Below are 21,845 nucleotides of genomic sequence, written 5' to 3' on the forward strand. Positions count from 1 at the left end.
AAAAGTCCCTAGTGGACTAACCCGATATGACGGCTTGTTACACAATGGAAAGTGGGTGGGGAAAGATAAAGAGCGGGAGAGACAAAGAAAGTGGACTTATCATACATACATTTGGAAACTACGCTCACCGTAAATATGAATATTTATCACCCTAACAACCGCTCATTCCGATTAGAAATGCAACATATATTTACGTGTAGATGTCTTTCTCTGTCATCTCACTGTTGAAACCACTCGGTCTGTATATGGGAAGTAGTTCGATGCAAGTCTCTGGTTGTCCACCAGAGATCACAATGTCCTTCTTAGTTGTAGGCTGCTTTTGTTCTGGAGTGTTCTTAGAATGGATACATCAGGTGTACCACACGGTGATGATAGGGATCTATCTTCCCTCCCGTCTTGGTATATTGTCCTAGGCTACTTTACATGCAGACCTGTAGACGGTGCATGTTTTGTTGTAGTCTTCAACTTCTTCAGTCGTCGAGAGTTTCAGAGGGTCTTACCATTTTCTGATCTTGTAGTTTTAACCATTTCAACGTGTGGACCACATCCTCACGTTCTCTGGTCTGTATTTAAATTCTCAGCGAGTCCTTATAAGCACTCTGGCCTGAAAGGCGGTTCCATCATGTAGACACAAACTCTGACCTCATTAGGGGCGTGGCTTAGTTAGTGCGCAACAGACATGAAAAAACATTATCTCATTAGAAGACTAAAATCACATTTCTATCTTTTCACAAATAGTTTCATATTTAATCATGTAACTTTTAAAACATTTAGATGTAAATCTGATATATACCGTATAAAAGCTCTTAAAGTTATAATGTTCCCGTTATAACGTCTTTCTGATCATTTCAATCACAAAATAGACATTCATTTCCCATATTCCATTTCTCATCATTATCAACATTCAGAAGATTGAATATATTGTCCCGGTGTCCATTGTTTGATGTTGAAGTTCTTGGGCGGTAAAATCTTCATAAGGCATACAGACATTCCGATCACCCAAACTAGGCCACAAAGGGAATTGTCTGCTGCCTATGGTTTACGATCAAGTGAGGTGCCATAAAACCCCTACATCCATCCCTCTCCCCCTCTGCGGGAGAGAGAGCGCTGTAGAGCTGATCCACTGTAACCTGATCATTTGGATCCTCACAGGATCCTCACAGGAGAGTCATGACAGGTGACATGCTGGTAGAAATGAGGTCAAATGGATTTCAGTTTTCCTGCGTTATAGTCACCGACCAGTAGGACCACCGACTCTGGGTGAACATGTTCTTGTTTGATTATGGCCCTATACCAGCCTTTCTTAAAGTATGGGTCGCGACCTATTAATGGTGGGTCGCGACGTGTTAGAGTAAATGTAAAATTATTTCATGAATTACTGGAATATTTTTGGCCAAGTGCAACAGCGCTCTGTGTTCAGTGCACTCTCTGCTTAGCGGTGTCAGTTTGGCAGGTGCATGAGTGGGAGGGAGATAGCCATGTGATTTGTGGTTTACCAGATCTTTTATAACGAGGAGCGAGGAGCGTCCACAATGTGTTTTGTGTGGAGAAGTGCTTAGTAATGAGTCTCTCAAAATGAACAAATGACAGTTTTTCTCAATTGCTAAAACACTAAAACCCATTGGCTGAACAAAGTTCGCAGTTGCCTGGACTCATTTAGCTAATTATGCAGTCTGTTGTCAATACCTTAAACCATTTCACATGGTAAAACACAATTTGCAGATCTCACTTAGACTTTTCAGCAAAACTCTAAACACATTCTCATTCTCAAAACACATTCTGCACTCTAATGCACATGTCATCCATACTGGTAAACACAAGTGGCAACAATCAAATACAAATAGAGAACACATGTCATTGAACACAACCACTCAAAATGTATTTAACCTGTTTCAAATGATCCGACACAACCAATATAAGCCAGTTCAGAGAGCAAACAGGTTGTTGAAGGTGGGAAGGAGAAAGTCTGAGAATGGATAGAAGAAACAATGTGAGAGGACGAGGACGAGTGCGTATGCGAGGTGGGCGACGAGGAGGAAGAGGAGGAGGAGGGCAAGAAAGAGGAAGAAGAGGATGAAGAGGAAGAGGAAGACAAAGAGTGGAAATATCTGATGAAATTCGAGCAACAGTTATAGACCATGTTCTTGTCCATGGACTGACAATAAGGGAAGCAGGACTTAGAGTGCAACCCAATTTGAGCCAATTTTCTGTGTCCACCATAGTAAGGACATTCAGAGAAGAGAACAGGTACAGTATACTACTGTATTTTTGTAATTGCAAATTTACTGTTCTACACTATATGCAGCTGTTTCAATAGACATTTGTAAAGTTAATCACTGTATGTATTGTACTGCATGAATATGATTTGTAACTGCACAACTACTTTTTGTAGAATTGCAAGGCTGCAACATGCAGGTGGAAGGACAGCTATATTCACTTGGGAGCAAGAGACCGTTATAGTTGGCATGGTCCTTCAAGATAATGCAATACAACTCTGAGAAATCCAGGAACGAGTGATACAAGCCAACACACACTTCCAGGGAATCGACAGTGAAAGCATTTCCACAATTGACCGTGTCCTCCATCGTAACAGGATGCGAATGAAACAAGTATACAGAGTACCTTTTGAGCGCAACTCACCAAGGGTGAAAGAATTGGGAGCTCAGTATGTGCAAGTAAGTGTACATTCAGAAACATTTACTGTAATCCAGATTGTCTACAGTACTAACACATACTATGTGAATTACATTACTCTTCAGTACATACAATGTATGTGAATCAGAAGTGCATACAGTAGGCCTAATTGTACTCTACAGTATAGCACTGTCTCTGTACAACTTACAAAATCCTACATACAGTATATTGTATTTCTACACACACAATATTTGAGGTGGAATCCTTGGACAGACCCCATGAGTTCATCTTTGTCGATGAAGCAGGCTTCAATCTAACAAAGAGGAGAAGGAGAGGCCGAAACATGATTGGACAGTGGGCCATTGTTGAAGTCCCTGGTCAACGAGGTGGCAATGTCACAATCTGTGCTGCTGTCAGCAACCATGGTTTTCTACATCACCATGTTACACTCGGACCATATAACACCCAGCACCTTCTAACATTTAGTGCCAATCTAAGAGATATTTTATTTGAGCAGCAGGTTCAAGAGCAGCAGGGTCAAGAGCTAAATGAGAATCCCATTCCCACCTATGTGATAGTGTGGGACAATGTCAGGTTTCCACCGAGCTGCTCAGGTAAGGGAATGGTTTAACATCAATGGGCAGTTTCTGAACTTGTACCTCCCTCCATACTCGGCTTTCCTGAATCCGATTGAGGAGTTTTTCTCCTCTTGGAGATGGAAAGTGTATGATAGACAACCCTACACCAGAGTAAATCTGCTGCAAGCCATGGATTTAGCCTGTGGTGATATAGGTGAGGAATCATGACAGGGCTGGATACGGCACACAAGAGGCTTCTTCCCCCGTTGCCTCAGGAGGGACAATATTGCTTGTGATGTCGACGAAGTGCTCTGGCCTGACCCAGCCCAAAGACAAGAAGATGCACATTGATCACATGTTTACTCCTTTGATTTTTGTCCCTTTTAGTATTGTATACTGTAGTACAGTGCATTGTAGGCTGTATACTGTACAATGGACAAATTGTATGGCCCTGAACATTGTGCATTCCATTTATTAACAGTACTGACTGCTCAATAGATTTTGACTGGTTGCAGGTTCATATCAACAAAGAACAAGAATTACAGTATCACAGAGACAAAGGACAAGTTTGAGAGATGCAGGGTACAGTACTGTATAAATAGGGGTACAAGGAGGAGGAAGAACAAAAAACAAAAGAGCAAAGCAGAGTAGTAATTTCTGATCAATTTTGAGCTACTATGATAGAACATGTTTTCGTTCATCAAAGGACGATGACGGAAAAATATGAATATTTTTTTAGATTACAAATTTACTTCTCCCTGAGATTTGTATGTTTTGAACAATGTGTTTTCTATTTTTCGGTGTATTGTTTACTGACTGCTTGAGAGTGTATATCATTTTGATCACTTTGTTTATGATTTGAGAGCAGTGTCTGAATTTGAACACAGGTAAACTGTTTTGAGGCGAATGTTTCATTTTGCGAGAGGAGTGAGAGGTTATGTAAATAGTGCTTGAAGATGAGGTTTTGTGTTTAATGTTTTCAGGAAATGGAGCAAGGTTTCAGAAATTGTGTTTTAGCAATTGAGAAAAAACTGTAAAATGACACGTCCTGACCAAACATCCACAGCATGACCAGTGTTGGCATGTTTGCGGTTTTCTCGCAAAATTGGGCACTTTGAAAACGATGTCATGGGTGAAAATTGCACCGCGCCCGTCATGGCATTTCTCTTAAAAAAACGTGATATATAATGAACTATCAGGCAGTGAGCAGGTTGTGAGTGAGTGAGTGAGTGAGTGAGTGAGTGAGTGAGTGAGTGAGTGAGTGAGTGAGTGAGTGAGTGAGTGAGTGAGTGAGTGAGTGAGTGAGTGAGTGAGTGAGTGAGTGAGTGAGTGAGTGAGTGAGTGAGTGAGTGAGTGAGTGAGTGAGTGGGGCCAGAGGGGTGTGTGCATTGAGAGCACTGGTTAAGAGAGTGCTGCAGCAGAGGCAGCTGTGTCAAGGAGTAGTAGTAGCACATCGTGACAACTTTTTACCATTTGTTGGTAGGCTATTTAGATTGGTCATTATGGAGACACCCTTTTTCCATATAACATTAACGCGCTAGAACCGATAAGGGCAACAAATCATTGGAAAATTACTTTTGGCGCACTAGAGCTCTTTAGATAAATTCGCTCTGAAATGAGATGTTGGCCTTTTCAGGGGCTGTAGGCTACCTGCATCTAGCTCAGCAAACCATGGCAAAGTTGAATTACAATTTTAAACCCAGATTTTAGTCAGTATGCCTAGCCTATGTCTACTGAAATAAGTCAATCTAGCAATGAGACAATTCATAACGGTTTGTTGTCTTAACATCGGGCACAATTACCAGAAAATAACCTAACATTCGTTTTTTGAAGTTTATCCAAGTGTTTCTTGCACAGAGATTGAGATCCTCTGTCCAACTTTTATCTATAGTTATGCACATTTATTTAAGCAATAAGGCCAGAGGAGGTGTGATATAAGGCCAATATAACCACGGCTAAGGGCTGTTCTTATGCATGACGCAACGCAGAGTTTCTGGACACAGCCCTTAGCCGTGGTCTATTGGCCATATATCACAAACCCCCGAGGTGCCTTATTGCTATTATATACTGGCTACCAACGTAATTAGAGCAGTAAAAATAAATGTTTTGTCATATCCGTGGTATACGGTCTAATATACCACAGCTGTCAGCCAATCAGCATTCAGGGCTCCACCCACCCAGTTTATAATTACAATTATAAACTGGGTGGTTTGAGACCTGAATGCTGGGAATGAGAAAAAAATCACTTTTTACTATTCTAATGACATTGTTAACCAGTTTATAATAGCAATAAGGCTCCTCAGGGTTTTGTGGTATATGGCCAATATACCATGGCTAAGGGCTGTGTCCAGGCACTCTGTGTTGGGTGGTGCATAAGAACAGCCCTTAGCCGTGGTATATTGGCCATATACCACACCTCCTTATTGTTTAATCATTGCACTTAAAACAAGTTAAATCAACATCCATTGAGAAAAAAAAAAAATCTGGAGAGTTTAAGGGCGATTTATCTTTTGTCTTGCAACATATTCTTAACCATACAATAATTATTACTTTGATGGAAAAAACTAATTTTGCTTCTTAGCCTACGTCGTTAAAAATCATCTAGATATTCGTTAATTCGCTCGATAACATTATGGAAAAAGGGTTTCATGGATAAATGTGGCAACTCCTCTCTTGCTGTGATTTTTTTGGGGGGGGGCTAGATTTCAGGCCTTGTGTGCAGCTTTTCAGAGGTCATTGGTCTAGAAATTTTAGCTGGACCTGGCAACACTGAGCATGACAGTAAACCCAGAGAGTTCTTTCAGAACAGGGCAGAATGCTTCAGGAAACAGTGCTTTGACAGTGGAAAAGTAAGTCAGCTAGAAAGGCATTGTTGTCATTTTATAGCAGGTGATGATCAGCAGAAATAAAGGAGTACTCTCTCATAGCAGTAGATGTTTCTCTTTCAAACAATCCCCTTGTACACAGATAATAGCTAGCTAGCTAGCTAAAGTTAGCCAAAGCAAGCTAGGTAACTACTGATAGTGCTGCCCTAAGTAACAGTACATATGAAGATGAAACATGATTAGGTCTACTGTACATCTTACTGTAGAAATTATTGTTGAAAACAAGTCTAGGTTGGAACTATTGCTGTTAAAATACAAGTAAAAAAATGTATTCTGAAGTGGAATAAACAGATTGAAGCGAGATGCTTTTTGAGGAAAACCCACTCACACAGTTCTGGAACTCATCTACAGCAGGAAGTGGTATCCTGCCTGACTGAGAAAGCAATAGTTGTTCTGATCCAGTTTGGCAACACATACCTATGAGTCAGGGTTCTCAACTCTGGCATACTTAAAAAACAAATACAGAAACAGACTCCGTGCTGAGCATGACCTCAGGGTTGCACTGTCAACAAATGAGCCCAGAATAGAAATGCTTGTTGAAGCTTCAACCAGCCACACACCGCTCATTAGAGCTTTGTGTGTGTTTTCTGGTTTTCATCTGTGTGATGTGATCAATCAGTTTATTTCAGTTCAGAATGAAAATTATCTATTGTATTTTAACAGTTTCAACCTAGACAGTGTTTTAATGGGGAAAAAATAAACATGAATAGCTATTTATATTTAATTTCATTGTTATTTGACTGTATTGCATTTGTTTTAGGGTGGCATAAGGGCAATTAAATGTACCAATATTTACGTGTAGTTACATGTTTTCATAAGCTTGGGTCCCAGGAAACCACAGAATTTCTATTTTGGGTCCCACGATGAAAAAGTTTAAGAACCCCTGCCCTATACAGCTCATTGAGTGCGGTCTTAGTGCCTGTATCAGTTTGTGGGGGTAAATAGACAGCTACAAAATATAGATGAATACTCTCTTTATCACATTTCAGGGAAGACCCAGATGCAGACAGTGTCGAAGTAACAAAAGGTTATTACTAGAACAGGGGTAGGCAAAATGACACATGAAAGGGTGATGTATATGGAGGGTACGGGGCAACAGAAGACGAACAGCAGAGGGGCTAATGATTTTGGAGATGGGAAAGGGCCGATAAACCGGGGGGAAAGTTTGCAGGACTCCACCCGGAGGGGCAGATCACAGGTGGCCAGCCATACCTTCTGCTCGAGATGATACTGGGGAAACAGGGTCCGGTGGCGGTCCGCTTGTCATCAATACCTGGAGGTCAGTCTTGAGAAAATCCGACCGGGCTCTCTTCCAGGTACGGCGACAGCGGCGGACAAACATCTGGGCCAAGAGTATGCCGACCTCTTCCTCTTAACCCGGAAACAGCTGGGGCTGATAACCCATGGAACACTCAAAGGGCAAGAGACACGTGGCAGAGCAGGGAAGGGTGTTGTGGCCGTTTTTGACCGACACTAGTTGCTTGCTCCAGGTGGTGAGGTTGGCGGAGACCACTGTCATGACGTTGCCCTCTTTGGGTTTTCTATGAACCATCCCCCTACCTCTGTCTCCCACACCCAGGCTGCTGTGGTCAGAAGAGGTCGTAAATTCCTATGAGAAGATCCTGCTTCATGGCCCCAGTATAGAGAGAGAGAGTGAGTTTTCATAGACCAAACAAAGGAATTCTTCTACCTCACAGAACTTGACAACTGAACAATATTCAGGTTCTGGAGAAGGTATAAAAGATCGGTGAAGAATCCAGCTACGAACTGGTCCATTTGGTACAATTTTGTGACACTCATGAGAGACAATACGGCCACATTACCATAATCATGTTTATAGAAGAGTCTCAGGTATGAGACTTACATTTAAATGGTTGTATAAAATGAATGAATAAGGATGGAACTGTTTGTGAAATTGTGTAATGTGATTTTGGACTGTTTAATGAAGGAAACTCCAATTCCCTTTGGAGTCTTAACTAAATTCGAGGACCGCCCATGAGCACAGTTATGGTCTGGCGTCATGGGACAGGCCCTTTTCTGAATAAAACCCAAATAAAACCCCCACCGAGGTTTTCTATCACCAGACCGAGCTTACCTCAATTACGAGATGGCTAAAGGTTGGAGACCAGCTTACCTCTTGCTAAACTTTTAACCATACCACGTGGTTAAACTCTTAGACTATCGATACCAACAGAATAAGAATAAGTCTTTGATATTAATTACTAATCTGCAGCTAGGAATTCGGTATCATTGAACGCGAAGACCGACAACCTCTGAAAACAGCTATTCTATAACGACATGAATGAATGTCACTCTGAACTATCCATTCTAACCACGACAGAGAGAGAGAGGGCGGACAGACTCTCCAACAGAAATAAACTTTTCAACAGAGATCCCGACAACACTGAGCGTAAATATATATATTGATTGCAGTTGTTCCCGAATGAGTGAGCGTTCATGTGCAAAGGATTAGCATTTCAATTGTTATAATTATCAACTCTGTAGTGCCTTCTCAGTTGATCCCTCTTTTGTCTAACAAGCCGCCATGCCGGTTTAGCCCACTAGGGCACATTCCTCTATCATTTCTTTGTAACGATATCTACTGTTTGTTATGCATTTCTGTGAATTACTTAGTTAGTAAATAAATGATTTTAAGACAATTGATGTATGGATGACTCATAGTGAAGACTGTGTTCGTGCAGATAACCAACAATTTACGACGTTTAGAATGAGACTGACATGAGGTAAATAATACGTCATTAATCAGAAGACTAATTGTTCAGATAGTAAAATATCTGAAAGTTATATTATGAAAATTATAACTTTGTAATCTGAATATTTTCCTTGGTGCCCCGACTTCCTAGTTAATTACAGTTACATGATTAATCAGGTTAATCGCGTAATAATAATTACAGAGAGTTATTTGATAAATATGTCTTCAGTTTTAATGATGCCAAAGACACGACACCAGACAGCAAAGAGTAGTCTCCAGGTCTTGGTTGGCTCGCTCCGACTGGCCATTGGACTGAGGGTGGAAACCGGAGGACAGGCTGGCCGACGACTCAATGAGTGTGCCTTCCAGAACTGGGACGAGAACTGAGGACCCCGGTCAGAGACCATGTCCACTGGGAGTCCATGGATCCGTAAGACATGCTGCACCATGAGCTGGTCCGTCTCTTTGGTGGAGGGTAGCTTGGGAGAGGAACGAAGTGGGCGGCTTTGGAAAACCGGTCCACAACTGTCAGGATGGCGGTGTTGCCATCAGATGGGGGAAGACCCGTGACAAAGTTCAGGAATATGTGAGACCAGGGACGGTGAGGAACAGGCAGAAGTTGGAGTAGACCAGTCGGAGCTTGCAGTGGTGTCTTGTTCTGCGCACAAATCGTGCAGGAGGTGATGAACGCGGAGACATCAGGAATCATGGTAGGCCACCAAAAGCATTGTCGCACAAAGGCCAGGGTCTGACGGGAGCCTGGGTGGCAGGCAAGCCTGGAGGAGTGCGCCCACTCCAGGACCGAGGAGTGGATAGTGTCCGGAACAAACAGCCGGTTGTTTGGGTCCCCCCCCCCCCCCCCGAGGTTCGGCTGGGAACTCTGCGCCTCCCGGACCTGCTTCCCTATTCCCCAACTGAGTGCCGTCACCAAGCACGAGGTGGGAAGGATGGTCTCGGATTCCGGGGGTGTAGCCGTGGGGCTGACAGTGCATCCGGCTTGAGTTTCTTGGATCCCGGTTGGGATGAGAGGGAGAAGTTGAACCAGGTGGAAAACAGAGCCCACCTAGCTTGCCTGGAATTGAGCCGCTTGGTGGTGCAGAGATATTCCAAGTTCTTGTGGTCTGTCCACATAATGAACTGATGTTCTGCCCCCTCCAGCCAGTGCCTCCACTCCTCCAATGCCATCTTCACAGCGAGATGCTCACAATTCCCCACATCGTAATTCCTCTCCGTGACGATTGGAGAAGAAGGCACAGGGATGTAACTTCAGGTCCAGGGCCGAAAGCTGGGACAGAACCGCCACCACTCCAACATCCAATGCATCGGCCCCCAGCACAAACTGGCGGGACGTGTCAGGATGAACTTGTTTGAGGTCCCGGAATGCCCGGTCAGCAGCTGGGTACCATGTGAAAGGAACCTTCAGAGAGGTGAGTTCAGACAGGGGGAAAGCTAGGGTGCTGGCTTCCCCCCTGCCTGGAGCGGCTCGAAGGCTGAGGAGATGATTGGTAGCGGGTAGAGGTTCTTCACTGTGATGTCATTGAGGCCCGTTAGTTGATGCCAGTGAAGCTGCCAGTATGTTACCGGCAGTTAATTGCCAATGAGTTACTAGCAGTTAATTGCCAGTGAGTTACTAGCAGTTACTGGTTATTAAGTTAGTCTGAATTATACAATAACTTACTGACAGTTGATTGGTAGTTAGGTAACCAAATTTCACAGTAACTTCCAGACAAGTTCAATTAAGTTACTGTGAAATGCACAACGAATTCTTATCAGTGCAGCTCTTTAAAATAGCATGCCCAACATAACCATCAACCACTTAAACTGATACAACACTTCCACTGATGGTTGGCACAATCATATATTATTAGATCATGCCCCTAAACATGCAAATGCACCCCACCTACATTTAAAAAGCGCAGTGACCTTATGTTTAAAATATTTGCCAAAATGTTTTACCATTATACTAGATTGTCCACACATGTGCCCTAAAAGGAACCGACCAGTACCATGTGAGTTCCTATGTGTACCTCTGAAGGTACCTTATGTGTACCTTTGAACTTTTTGTACCACGGTGAACAACACTGTACCCTAACTGTACCCTAATTTTGAGAATGTGTAGATATACACTGAGTGTATAAAACATTAGGAACAGCTGCTCTTTCCATGACATAGACTGACCAGGTGAATCCAGTTAAAAACTGTAGTCTATTATTGATGTCACTTAAATCCACTTATATTGGTGTAGATGAAGGGGATGAGACAGGTTAAAGAAGAATGTTTAAGCCTTGAGTCAATAGAGACATGGATTGTGTATGTGTGCTGTTCAGAGGGTGAATGGGTAAGACAAAATATTTAAGTGCCTTTGAACGGGGTATGGTAGTACATCTCCAGTCAAAAGTTTGGACACACCTACTCATTCAAGGGTTTCTGTATTTTACTATTTTCTACACTGTGAATTATAGTGAAGACATTAAAACTATGAAATAATACATATGAAATCATGTAGTAACCAAAGCTGTCATCAAGGCAAAGGGTGTCTACTTTCAAGAATCTCAAATATAACATCTATTTAGATGTAACAATTTTTTGGTTACAACATTATTCCATATGTTTTCTTTCATAGTTTCGATGTCTACAATGTAGAAAATAGTACAAATAAAGAAAAATCCTTTAATGAGTAAATGTGTCCAAACTTTTGACTGGTAATGTAGCTGCCAAGCTCACTGGTTTGGGTGTGTCAAGAACTGCAACACTGCTGGGTTTTTCACACTCAACAGTTTCCAGTGTGTATCAAGAATGGTCCTCCACCCAAAGGACATCGAGCCAACTTGACACAACTGTGGGAAACATTGGAGTCAACATGGTCCAGCTGTCACGCCCTGACCTTAGAGAGACGTTTATTTTCCTCTAGTTTGGTTAGGTCAGGGTGTGATGTGGGGTGGGCAATCTAGTTCGCCTATTTCTTTGTGTTGAGCCGAGTATGGTTCCTAATCAGAGGCAGCTGTCTATCGTTGTCTCTGATTAGGAATCATACTTAGGCAGCCTTTTTTTTCCACCTTTAGTTGTGGGATATTGTTTTTGTGTAGCTGCCTTTGAGGAGCCCCAGAACGTCATGGTTTCCTCCTGTTTTGTTGTTTTGGTGAGTTTTATTTTCATTAAAAAGATGTGTAATTCCATGCACGCTGCGCCTTGGTTTATTTATGATCGGGAGTTTGAAGATAGCGATCTTGACACCAGTGCCCCTGTAGAATACTTTTGACACCTTGTAGAGTCCATGCCTTGATGAATTGAGGCTGTTCTGGGGGTAAAAGGGAGTGCAACTCAATATTAGGAAGGTGTACCTAATGTTTTATACACTCTGTGTATGTTCTTGCTAATAAAGCTGTACCTAGTGGCACTACTGAAACATTAATGCACTTCTGCCCAAAATCTGACAATTATTTACTTGATTCTGGACAACTTTTAGCAAAGTGAAGAAATGTATTCGTGCCTTTAAATCTGTGGCCAATCTGTCATGCCCACAGACCTTGTGGGGTAGCAGGAAATTTAGTTAATTAGGAACCAAGAAGTTGTGAGTTCAAATCCCAAGTGAGGTATATGCTATAGTAACCAGCATTCAGCAACAAAGTCTCCTATTCAGGGCTCAAGCTGATACCAAAACAAATGTTTTTGTGAAAAAAGTTACCTGAATGTCAACAGCATGCTAATTTAAAAGATGGCCAGTCATTACTAGCCTGGTTCTGTATGGAATACAGGTACATTATGGGACATAGGTCAGGTCATATGGGACACGGGTCAGGTCATTCGTGCGACCAAATCATGTGCTGGTTCCATCAACCGAAAAGGTTGGTAGCATGAGTGGAAAAAGTTTGTCTAGAGCCCTGCTTTTAAACCAACAACACCTTAATTCAGCTAACAATGTAACATTTCATGGCAGAAAAGGAAAACCTGGTGGATCACAGCAGTAAAGAACCCTTCCTGATATGCAAAATAAAATTGTTACACACATCACCCTCACCCCTGACAAAGAAGCCCTGAATAAATAAAGAATAATTGGGGGGGGGGGGGGGGTATGCTGGTCCAGCATGGTCTTCTAGCTGGTCAAGCTGGTCTGCAAAACCACACTCATGATTATCATAGTTCCCAGCATGCTCTATACACAAAGATAAATAATCTAAAATGTTCTAAACTAATTCAAACTTATTTGGATTTATTGCACCAGCTACTAAAACGATTGTTCCTGTTTCAATGGTTTACATACAGTAGTCTCATTTATTCATCTTTCTAACTCTGGTAGTCATTCTGAATGCAGATTGTAGAATGCAGATTGTGGGTGAATAAAAGTTAAAATTGTTGGATATCTACACTCAGGCTGGATTCCAATAGGATTTTGACATCACCTTGCAAATTGGCATAATGACTTTATGTTGGTTTTGCAGGATTCAGATTAAATGATGGATTGCCTGTGTTACCACAGAAGGGGTTAATTTGTCTGTCCCATTCCCAGCTAGTTTACAAAGTGCTTTGTCGTCCGTACCTGCGACTGCTGGGTAGGGTAACCTCCATGATAATGTTTTTTATTTTTATTGCATATGGTCCCGTGCTGGGTGCCACCCGGTTGCTAGGATGCCTTTTACCACATAAACCAATTGAGGCTCGTTGTAACAACATTACCTCAAAGTGGTGCTGCCAATCGGGGTACGTCACTGATTGCCGGAGTTCTTGTACCCAGTGGGCTTTCAAACTTTTTGACCCGTGTGTAACGTTCGTCGCCTGGTGACGAGGAAGCGGACCAAAACGCAGCTGGGAGCGAACACATGTTTATTCAACACACTGGAATTAAACATGTACACAAAAATCAAGAAAAATACAGATACGTTACGTGCTCAAACAAAGAGACAACACCCCACAAACAGCGTGGGGAAAACAGCAACTTAAATGTGATCCCAATCAGAGACAATTAGCGACAGCTGTCTCTGATTGGGAATCGACAGAACCCAACATAGAAATAACCCACCTAGAGCCTACACAAGGCTAAAACGTAAACCAAACACAAACCAATGAAAAATACCTAACATGACACACCCTGACCCAATATACCCGAGTTCACCTGGTCAGGGCGTGACAGAACCCCCCCCCCCCCCCCCCCCAACGGTGCGTACTCCCGGCGCACCAAACTTAAGTCTATTAGGGGGGGGGGACCCGGGTGGGCGCCTCACCCTCGGTGGAGGCTCTGGCCCCGGGCGTGTTCTCTCCCCCGCCTTCACCTTAACCCTACCCCTCTGGCCCGGACTGGACCACTGTGGAGCGGCATGCTCAGGCTCCGGTGCGGAGCCGTCGACCGGAACAGGATTGGGGACACGCACCACTAACCTGGTGCGGGGAGCAGGGACGGGCCGGACAGGACTGGGGACACGCACCACTGACTTGGTGCGGGGAGCAGGGACGGGCCGGATAGGACTGGGGACACGCACCACTGACTTGGTGCGGGGAGCAGGAACGGGCCGGGCCGGACTGGGGACACGCACCACCAACCTGGTGCGGGGAACAGGGACGGGCCGGACAGGACTGGGGACACGCACCACTAACCTGGTGCGGGGAGCAGGGACGGGCCGGACAGGACTGGGGACACGCACCACTAACCTGATGCGGGGAGCAGGAACGGGCCGGACAGGACTGGGGACACGCACCACTAACCTGGTGCGGGGAGCAGGGACGGGCCGGACAGGACTGGGGACACGCACCACTGACTTGGTGCGGGGAGCAGGGACGGGCCGGACAGGACTGGGGACACGCACCACTAACCTGGTGCGGGGAGCAGGAACGGGCCGGACAGGACTGGGGACACGCACCACTGACTTGGTGCGGGGAGCAGGAACGGGCCGGGCCGGACTGGGGACACACACCACCAACCTGGTGCGGGGAGCAGGGACGGGCCAGACAGGACTGTGAACACGTACTGGTGACCTGAAGCGTGGAGCCGGTTTAGCCACTCGTCCTGGCTGGATGCCCATCCTAGCACGGCATGTGCTGGGCATGTCCACCGGACGCACCGGGCTGTGCGGACGCATTGGCGACACAGCGCGCAACTCCGCATACCATGGCTTGGTGCGGGGAGCAGGGACGGGCCGGGCAGGACTGTGGACACGCACCACTAGCCTGGTGCGGGGAGCAGGGACGGGCCGGACAGGACCGGGGACACGCACCACCAACCTGGTGCGGGGAGCAGGGACGGGCCAGACAGGACTGTGAACACGTACTGGTGACCTGAAGCGTGGAGCCGGTTTAGCCACTTGTCCTGGCTGAATGCCCATCCTAGCACGGCATGTGCTGGGCATGTCCACCGGACGCACCGGGCTGTGCGGGCGCACTGGCGACACAGCGCGCAACTCCGCATACCATGGCTCCTCCTCCAGATCTTCCCTCTGCAGGTCCTCAATCAACTGCCTCATCATCTTCGTCTCTTCCTCCGCCGTCATCCCCACGAGAGCAGTGGTCTGGGCTCTTCCTCTGCCCTTCCGGACCACCCCATTAGCCCCCCCCAAAAAATGTATTGGGGGTGTTTTCAGGGCCTCCTCGACCGCCGCCTGCGACTCCGTCTACCGGCTGGCTTTACCTCCTCGACCTGGGAATCCTTCCGCCAGGGTCCTTTCCCCGACATGATCTCCTCCCAGGTCCAGAACTCCTTCCCCTCGCGAGCCCATCTCTCGCGCTCCTTTTCCTCCCGCTGCTTGGTCCTGGTTCGGTGGGGTGTTCTGTAACGTTCGTCGCCTGGTGACGAGGAAGCAGACCAAAACGCTGCTGGGAGCGAACACATGTTTATTCAACACACTGGAATTAAACATGTACACAAAAATCAAGAAAAATGCAGATACGTTACGTGCTCAAACAAAGAGACAACACCCCACAAACAGCGTGGGGAAAACAGCAACTTAAATGTGATCCCAATCAGAGACAATTAGCGACAGCTGTCTCTGATTGGGAATCGACAGAACCCAACATAGAAATAACCCACCTAGAGCCTACACAAGGCTAAAACGTAAACCAAACACAAACCAATGAAAAATACCTAACATGACACACCCTGACCCAATATACCCGAGTTCACCTGGTCAGGGCGTGACACCGTGACCCCCAAAAAGGAGTGGTACAAAACCTGTGACCTCCGCTCACACACATGCACGCGCGAACATGCTCGCACAATTGCTGCACAAATGTAGCCTGTCATTACAGATATAAATGGTGATGCACTTTCAAAATGCAAGATAGTATACAGAAATAAACTGCGTTGTATACCTGCATTTGGAGCTGAAAGTCATTCATGTTAGCTGACATATCAACTAGGGTTGTATCATGTCACTTCTCTGCAGTCCAGAGCAAGCTAAATCATATGGCCTACTTGTAGAGGTGGTTGCAGGATCAGTTGGAAAGTATGTTCTGTCTGCATCGCACCGTCACTTTGGAGGGCAGCCTGCCTGCAGAGTGCTCATTGCCAGCCGGGTAGCCCTGTTCTTCCTCACAAATATCTTAATAAATTCGACAGACTATGTTACACCTTCATCCCATAATATTGAAGGCAGTGCTATGTTACAGCTGCTTATCTTTAGACGTATAGGCCTAGTTTGGATGGCTACTGGCTATCTGAAAATGATCAGGCAAAACTGGAGGAAAGGAAGTTATTTCTGGTGTAGATATGCGTGCCCACCCAATTCTGATGACTGGTCATTGGTCAACAATCAAGAATAGCACATTGTTGTTTCTGAAGCATAGATATGAAATGAACTACAACTTGAGGGCAGTTGGTTCAGAACAATAACAAATTAAAATATGTATATACACTGCTCAAAAATAAAGGGAACACTTAAACAACACAATGTAACTCCAAGTCAATCACACTTCTGTGAAATCAAACTGTCCACTTAGGAAGCAACACTGATTGACAATAAATTTCACATGCTGTTGTGCAAATGGAATAGACAACAGGTGGAAATTATAGGCAATTAGCAAAACACCCCCAATAAAGGAGTGGTTCTGCAGGTGGGGACCACAGACCACTTCTCAGTTCCTATGCTTCCTGGCTGATGTTTTGGTCACTTTTGAATGCTGGCGGTGCTTTCACTCTAGTGGTAGCATGAGACAGAGTCTACAACCCACACAAGTGGCTCAGGTAGTGCAGCTCATCCAGGATGGCACATCAATGCGAGCTGTGGCAAGAAGGTTTGCTGTGTCTGTCAGCGTAGTGTCCAGAGCATGGAGGCGCTACCAGGAGACAGGCCAGTACATCAGGAGACGTGGAGGAGGCCGTAGGAGGGCAACAACCCAGCAGCAGGACCGCTACCTCCGCCTTTGTGCAAGGAGGAGCAGGAGAAGCACTGCCAGAGCCCTGCAAAATGACCTCCAGCAGGCCACAAATGTGCATGTGTCTGCTCAAACGGTCAGAAACAGACTCCATGAGGGTGGTATGAGGGCCCGCGTCCACAGGTGGGGGTTGTGCTTACAGCCCAACACCGTGCAGGACGTTTGGCATTTGCCAGAGAACACCAAGATTGGCAAATGATCCGTATCCATAGCCAGCCCTGTGCTCTTCACAGATGAAAGCAGGTTCACACTGAGCACGTGACAGACGTGACAGAGTCTGGAGACGCCGTGGAGAACGTTCTGCTGCCTGCAACATCCTCCAGCATGACCGGTTTGGCAGTGGGTCAGTCATGGTGTGGGGTGGCATTTCTTTGGGGGGCCGCACAGCCCTCCATGTGCTCACCAGAGGTAGCCTGACTGCCATTAGGTACCGAGATGAGATCCTCAGACCCCTTGTGAGACCATATGCTGGTGCGGTTGGCCCTGGGTTCCTCCTAATGCAAGACAATGCTAGACCTCATGTGGCTGGAGTGTGTCAGCAGTTCCTGCAAGAGGAAGGCACTGATGCTATGGACTGGCCCGCCCGTTCCCCAGACCTGAATCCAATTGAGCACATCTGGGACATCATGTCTCGCATCATGTCAGAGCCCCAAGTCCAATGGGTATACCCTCTGGTGTGTTGATGTTAATGTGTTGATGTTCTCCGTATTCATAGCCAGAATGATTTTGCAGTGTATGGTGATGGAACAGGTTTCCTGTTATATTCATCAATGTGTTGGGAGGGTGAAGTCTGTGAATCCCCCAAATAGTCATTACACAGATGTTTAACAAAACATGCACACGACAGTATTCATACTTTGGTTTTAGTGGTGAATGTGAATGAACAAAAACTGAAAATGGGATTTTCATTGATGAGGTAAGGGAGGAGGATGGTTCATGTGATCTGCATTACATACCAATACCAATTGACATACCTTTGTATGCCTCCTTGTCTGTATACCTGCAGGCACAGACACAAAAGTGAGCAGTTCAGTCATCTGCACCCAATACAGCTAGCCTTCAACATATTATTATAGCATACATATTGTTCCCTCTTTGTTGATTTGATATCCATTTAATTTGTGTCCATCATTTCTTTTATTTAACCTTTATTTAACTAGGCAAGTCAGTTAAGAACAAATTCTTATTTACAATGACGGCCTACCCCGGCCAAACCCGGACGACACTGGGCCAATTGTGCGCCGCCCTATGGGACTCCCAATCACGGCCGGATGTGATACAGCCTGGATACGAACCAGGGACTGTAGTGACGCCTCTTGCACTGAGATGTCGTGCCTTAGACAGCTGCACCCCTCATAAAACAATATCAATTTAGATCATACAAGGGACAAACCTTACCTTAAATTGAGAAGATCTCTCATTTTCTTTGTTAAGTGTCTGCACCTGCTGTCCTTTCAAATTCAAATCCAAATGTTTCAGTTGGGCAGTTAGATTCCTGCATGAACCCCCAACAACTAAGTAAGTCTCTCGATGAACCCCACCTTCTATGGGGTTCTTGGAAGAACCTTTTGGGGGCAATTTTCAGTGCCAAGAACCCTTAGGTTCTTCAAAGAACTTTGTTCTTGCATAATCGCATTTGCCGTCACTTTCGAAAAAGTGTTTTCCCGCTAATTGATTGCATTTTGGAACATTCACGCTTATAGCCTACTGCCATGTGCACATTGCTGCACTTATAATGTGAAGAAATAGCCTAATAGTTTATCAACATTTTAAGCTAAACCTTATGATCTGTTGTATAAGCTTTTTTTTTTTATTGACTCTAATGTTCGTATTAATTTGGGATCTATCACATCCCACACTGTCCCAGAGTATGTTTGGAACATTTATTTATTGCACAGAAGGCCAAGTTGACAAATAGAATAGGTAAACTTTTGTACTATGGGGGATAGTAGATTGACATAGGCTAGTGCTTTTACTGTTCGTTAGGGCTAATCATTTTGTTGGCTGACGAAAGGTAAATGTGGACAGTTCTAACATCTTCAATATGCGCCTCAGAATTCGATGAGGGACGCGTAGTTGCGTCCCTGATGTGTCTGTCTTCATTCACTTGTAGCCTACTTCTTAGCTGAGATGCCTGTGAGAAGGACCCGATCACTTGACAGGTATTGGCTACGTCTGAGAGAGCCATGTGAGGAAGAGGTGCTTCGGAGCAAGGTAGCCAGGAATTATAATGATTATTTTCAGCCCAAGGGCACAAAGGCCACTTTGGCCGCAAAAGGCATTCATTTTTTTAGGGGGCATTACGGCCACACAAGGGGGATGCCACTGGGAAATTCGAGGCCTGGTGAGAATATTATCAAGTGCTTGTCAAATTGTAAATGAGAGACTGAGGAAGTGTGTGCAGCTTGCAACTTTTTTCAAATCATCATTAGAGTCTCATCATTCAGCCTTAGAATGTATTACGAATCAAAACATATTGCCCAATAATTGTATCACAACTAAAGTTGCATAAATAACTAAATTATGCATATTGGAGGACCAGTTTCATAACCGCTCAACACAGAAAAGCCACGTGTGCACTTCCTATGAAATCGTTTGGAGAAAATATCCTTTCTATTTTTAAGCTCTGTTCAATTGTATTCTTCATATTATAAAATAATATAAAAAACAATGCCACAAAATTCTAAGCAAATCTTGTCTGCTAAATGAACTAGTGTAGCCCACAGCCATATGGCATAGCCAGATCAGGACCTAACATAAGGATTACTCATTGTTCTACTCTGTTCTTCTGAAATAGACTACATTTTCTTCATATCATGCTTCTTTAGACCTGTCTAAAATAAATAATGGATATATTGTGATGCTGTAGGCTACATTAAATGGAATTATTAGACTTTTTAAAATGTAAATGTTCCAAAGGTCTGCATCAGTGGCTTGTAGGCTATGCGTGGAGGCCAGGAGATGCTAAATGTGTTTATGTTAATTAACGGTCAATTACCGTTAGACCGACAGTTATTTGCTTGACAATCACCGGTTGATTAAATGTTCTGACCGCACAACATAACAAATACTTCAGCACACAACAAGTCTGTCCATTGTGTCGCTTCAAGCACAGACAGTATAGGAGGAATAGTGAACAATTATGGGCACTAGCCTTGTGAGTGTTGGTTCCAATGACAAATCCAATGTGCCACTATATGAGGAATCTCATTAAAGTCGAGGATGCTTGAACAAATAGCACAGACCACAAAACTTACCTCAGTAATTAGAGAGTATTATGGAGTGCTGAGTAAAGTGTTCAGTTCTGTATGAAGCTATATAAGATTAATACAGTCATATTGCAGCTGTAAAACACTGCGAGATGAAGACAGCTGAGAAAGGTTCATCTAATTATGTTGACAGGGTCGTAATGAAAAGACAGCCAGCATGAGATTCTTCCAGATTGGAGGTTTGAATTCAAAGTCCACTTAAATTGATCTGTCACTGGACATTCAAAGTATGTCGAATGCAATTGAAGGGCTTTATTTTTGACTGCCTTTCAGTCAATTGAGTGTAATTACGTAATTTATGTTATGTTTTTCCATGCGCAGCAGCAGGTGAGAACGTTTAATGAGAGCTGAATCAAACCTCGAAACCAGCATCACTTCATTCATATGGGATCATCCTTTTGATAGCCTTTTGATTCTGGGGATTTGCAGCCGGAAAACGTCATGCTCTGAAACGTGTAAATGTTGCACACAAGGACGTGCTCCATCCACAAGCATTGCACATAGACTTGTGTACAGGAAATCAATAGCATTCATCTGTGACTGGGGGGGGATGAAGCCATTAGAGAGAATGTACACTGGGGAAAGCTTCTCACTTATGGGCAATTACTATACTGCTGGCTCCATAGCATTGCTCTGACTCGACTGAAGCCTCATATCATGATGGCCACTGAATTATTTTCCATTACAGGCAATGACACCAGTTGAGAGCTGTGAGAGGTACTAGCATGTGTATGGTATGCAGCATGTACAAGCGCTATCCCCTAAGGGACAACCATTGTGCCTTGACCTTCACTGCCAAATTCTCTTACAAAATGGCTTTTCCCTCATACACAAGCAAAGTCCCTTCTAAATCTCTAAAATCACAATACAAAACCAAAAGCCTTTGGCTCAGTGGTGTAGATAGTTTGAGTATATTCATTCTTGCTCAGAGATAAAACTGAAGAAATGCGGAATATTTGTGCCTGCCTATGCAAGCAAACAGTATTTCAACCACATAAAATATGCACCCAAGATAAACTGAGGTCTTATCAGAAATCGTTTTCTCAGCTTTTAATTTCCTTAAAACCGGTCAAACTGATGACATTTGGACATTTTGCACAGGACCAATCTTTCCACTGTTTTGGAGTTATTGCATAATCTCCCCAGTTCCTAAATGAAACCGACAACTTTACCGGTGTTAACTAGATTACTAATGCATTAATTCTATCAATGTAAGACATTACTCTGGTGAATACTACTTTATAGTCTTCTGGGGCAGCAAGTTATGACAGAAGAGAAGCTGCATGTATCTAACTATAGCTGACAAACAAATGCCTTACCAAATGTCGGAAATTAGAATATGGCCCACCAAATGTCGGAAATTATAAGCAGAAACGTGTCTAAATTAGGTGTGAAAGTAGCCAGTAGA

The 21,845-nt window shown here is 44.3% G+C and overlaps 1 protein-coding gene across 1 annotated transcript in view; it reads right to left on the reverse strand.

Annotated features, from left to right (window-relative positions):
- Positions 1-10,011: 10,011 nt before the first annotated feature.
- The window catches only part of LOC106602812 (sodium-dependent phosphate transport protein 2A-like), a 58,728-nt gene continuing 46,894 nt past the window's right edge, over positions 10,012-21,845 (reverse strand). The window contains exon 9 of the mRNA XM_045716242.2: positions 10,012-10,300. Coding sequence (XP_045572198.2) covers positions 10,012-10,300 — 289 coding nt within the window. The remainder of the gene's footprint in view (positions 10,301-21,845) is intronic.

The sequence above is a fragment of the Salmo salar genome, chromosome 04 (assembly GCF_965601325.2).
Source record: "Salmo salar chromosome 04, fSalSal1, whole genome shotgun sequence".
Classification (NCBI taxonomy): domain Eukaryota; kingdom Metazoa; phylum Chordata; class Actinopteri; order Salmoniformes; family Salmonidae; genus Salmo; species Salmo salar.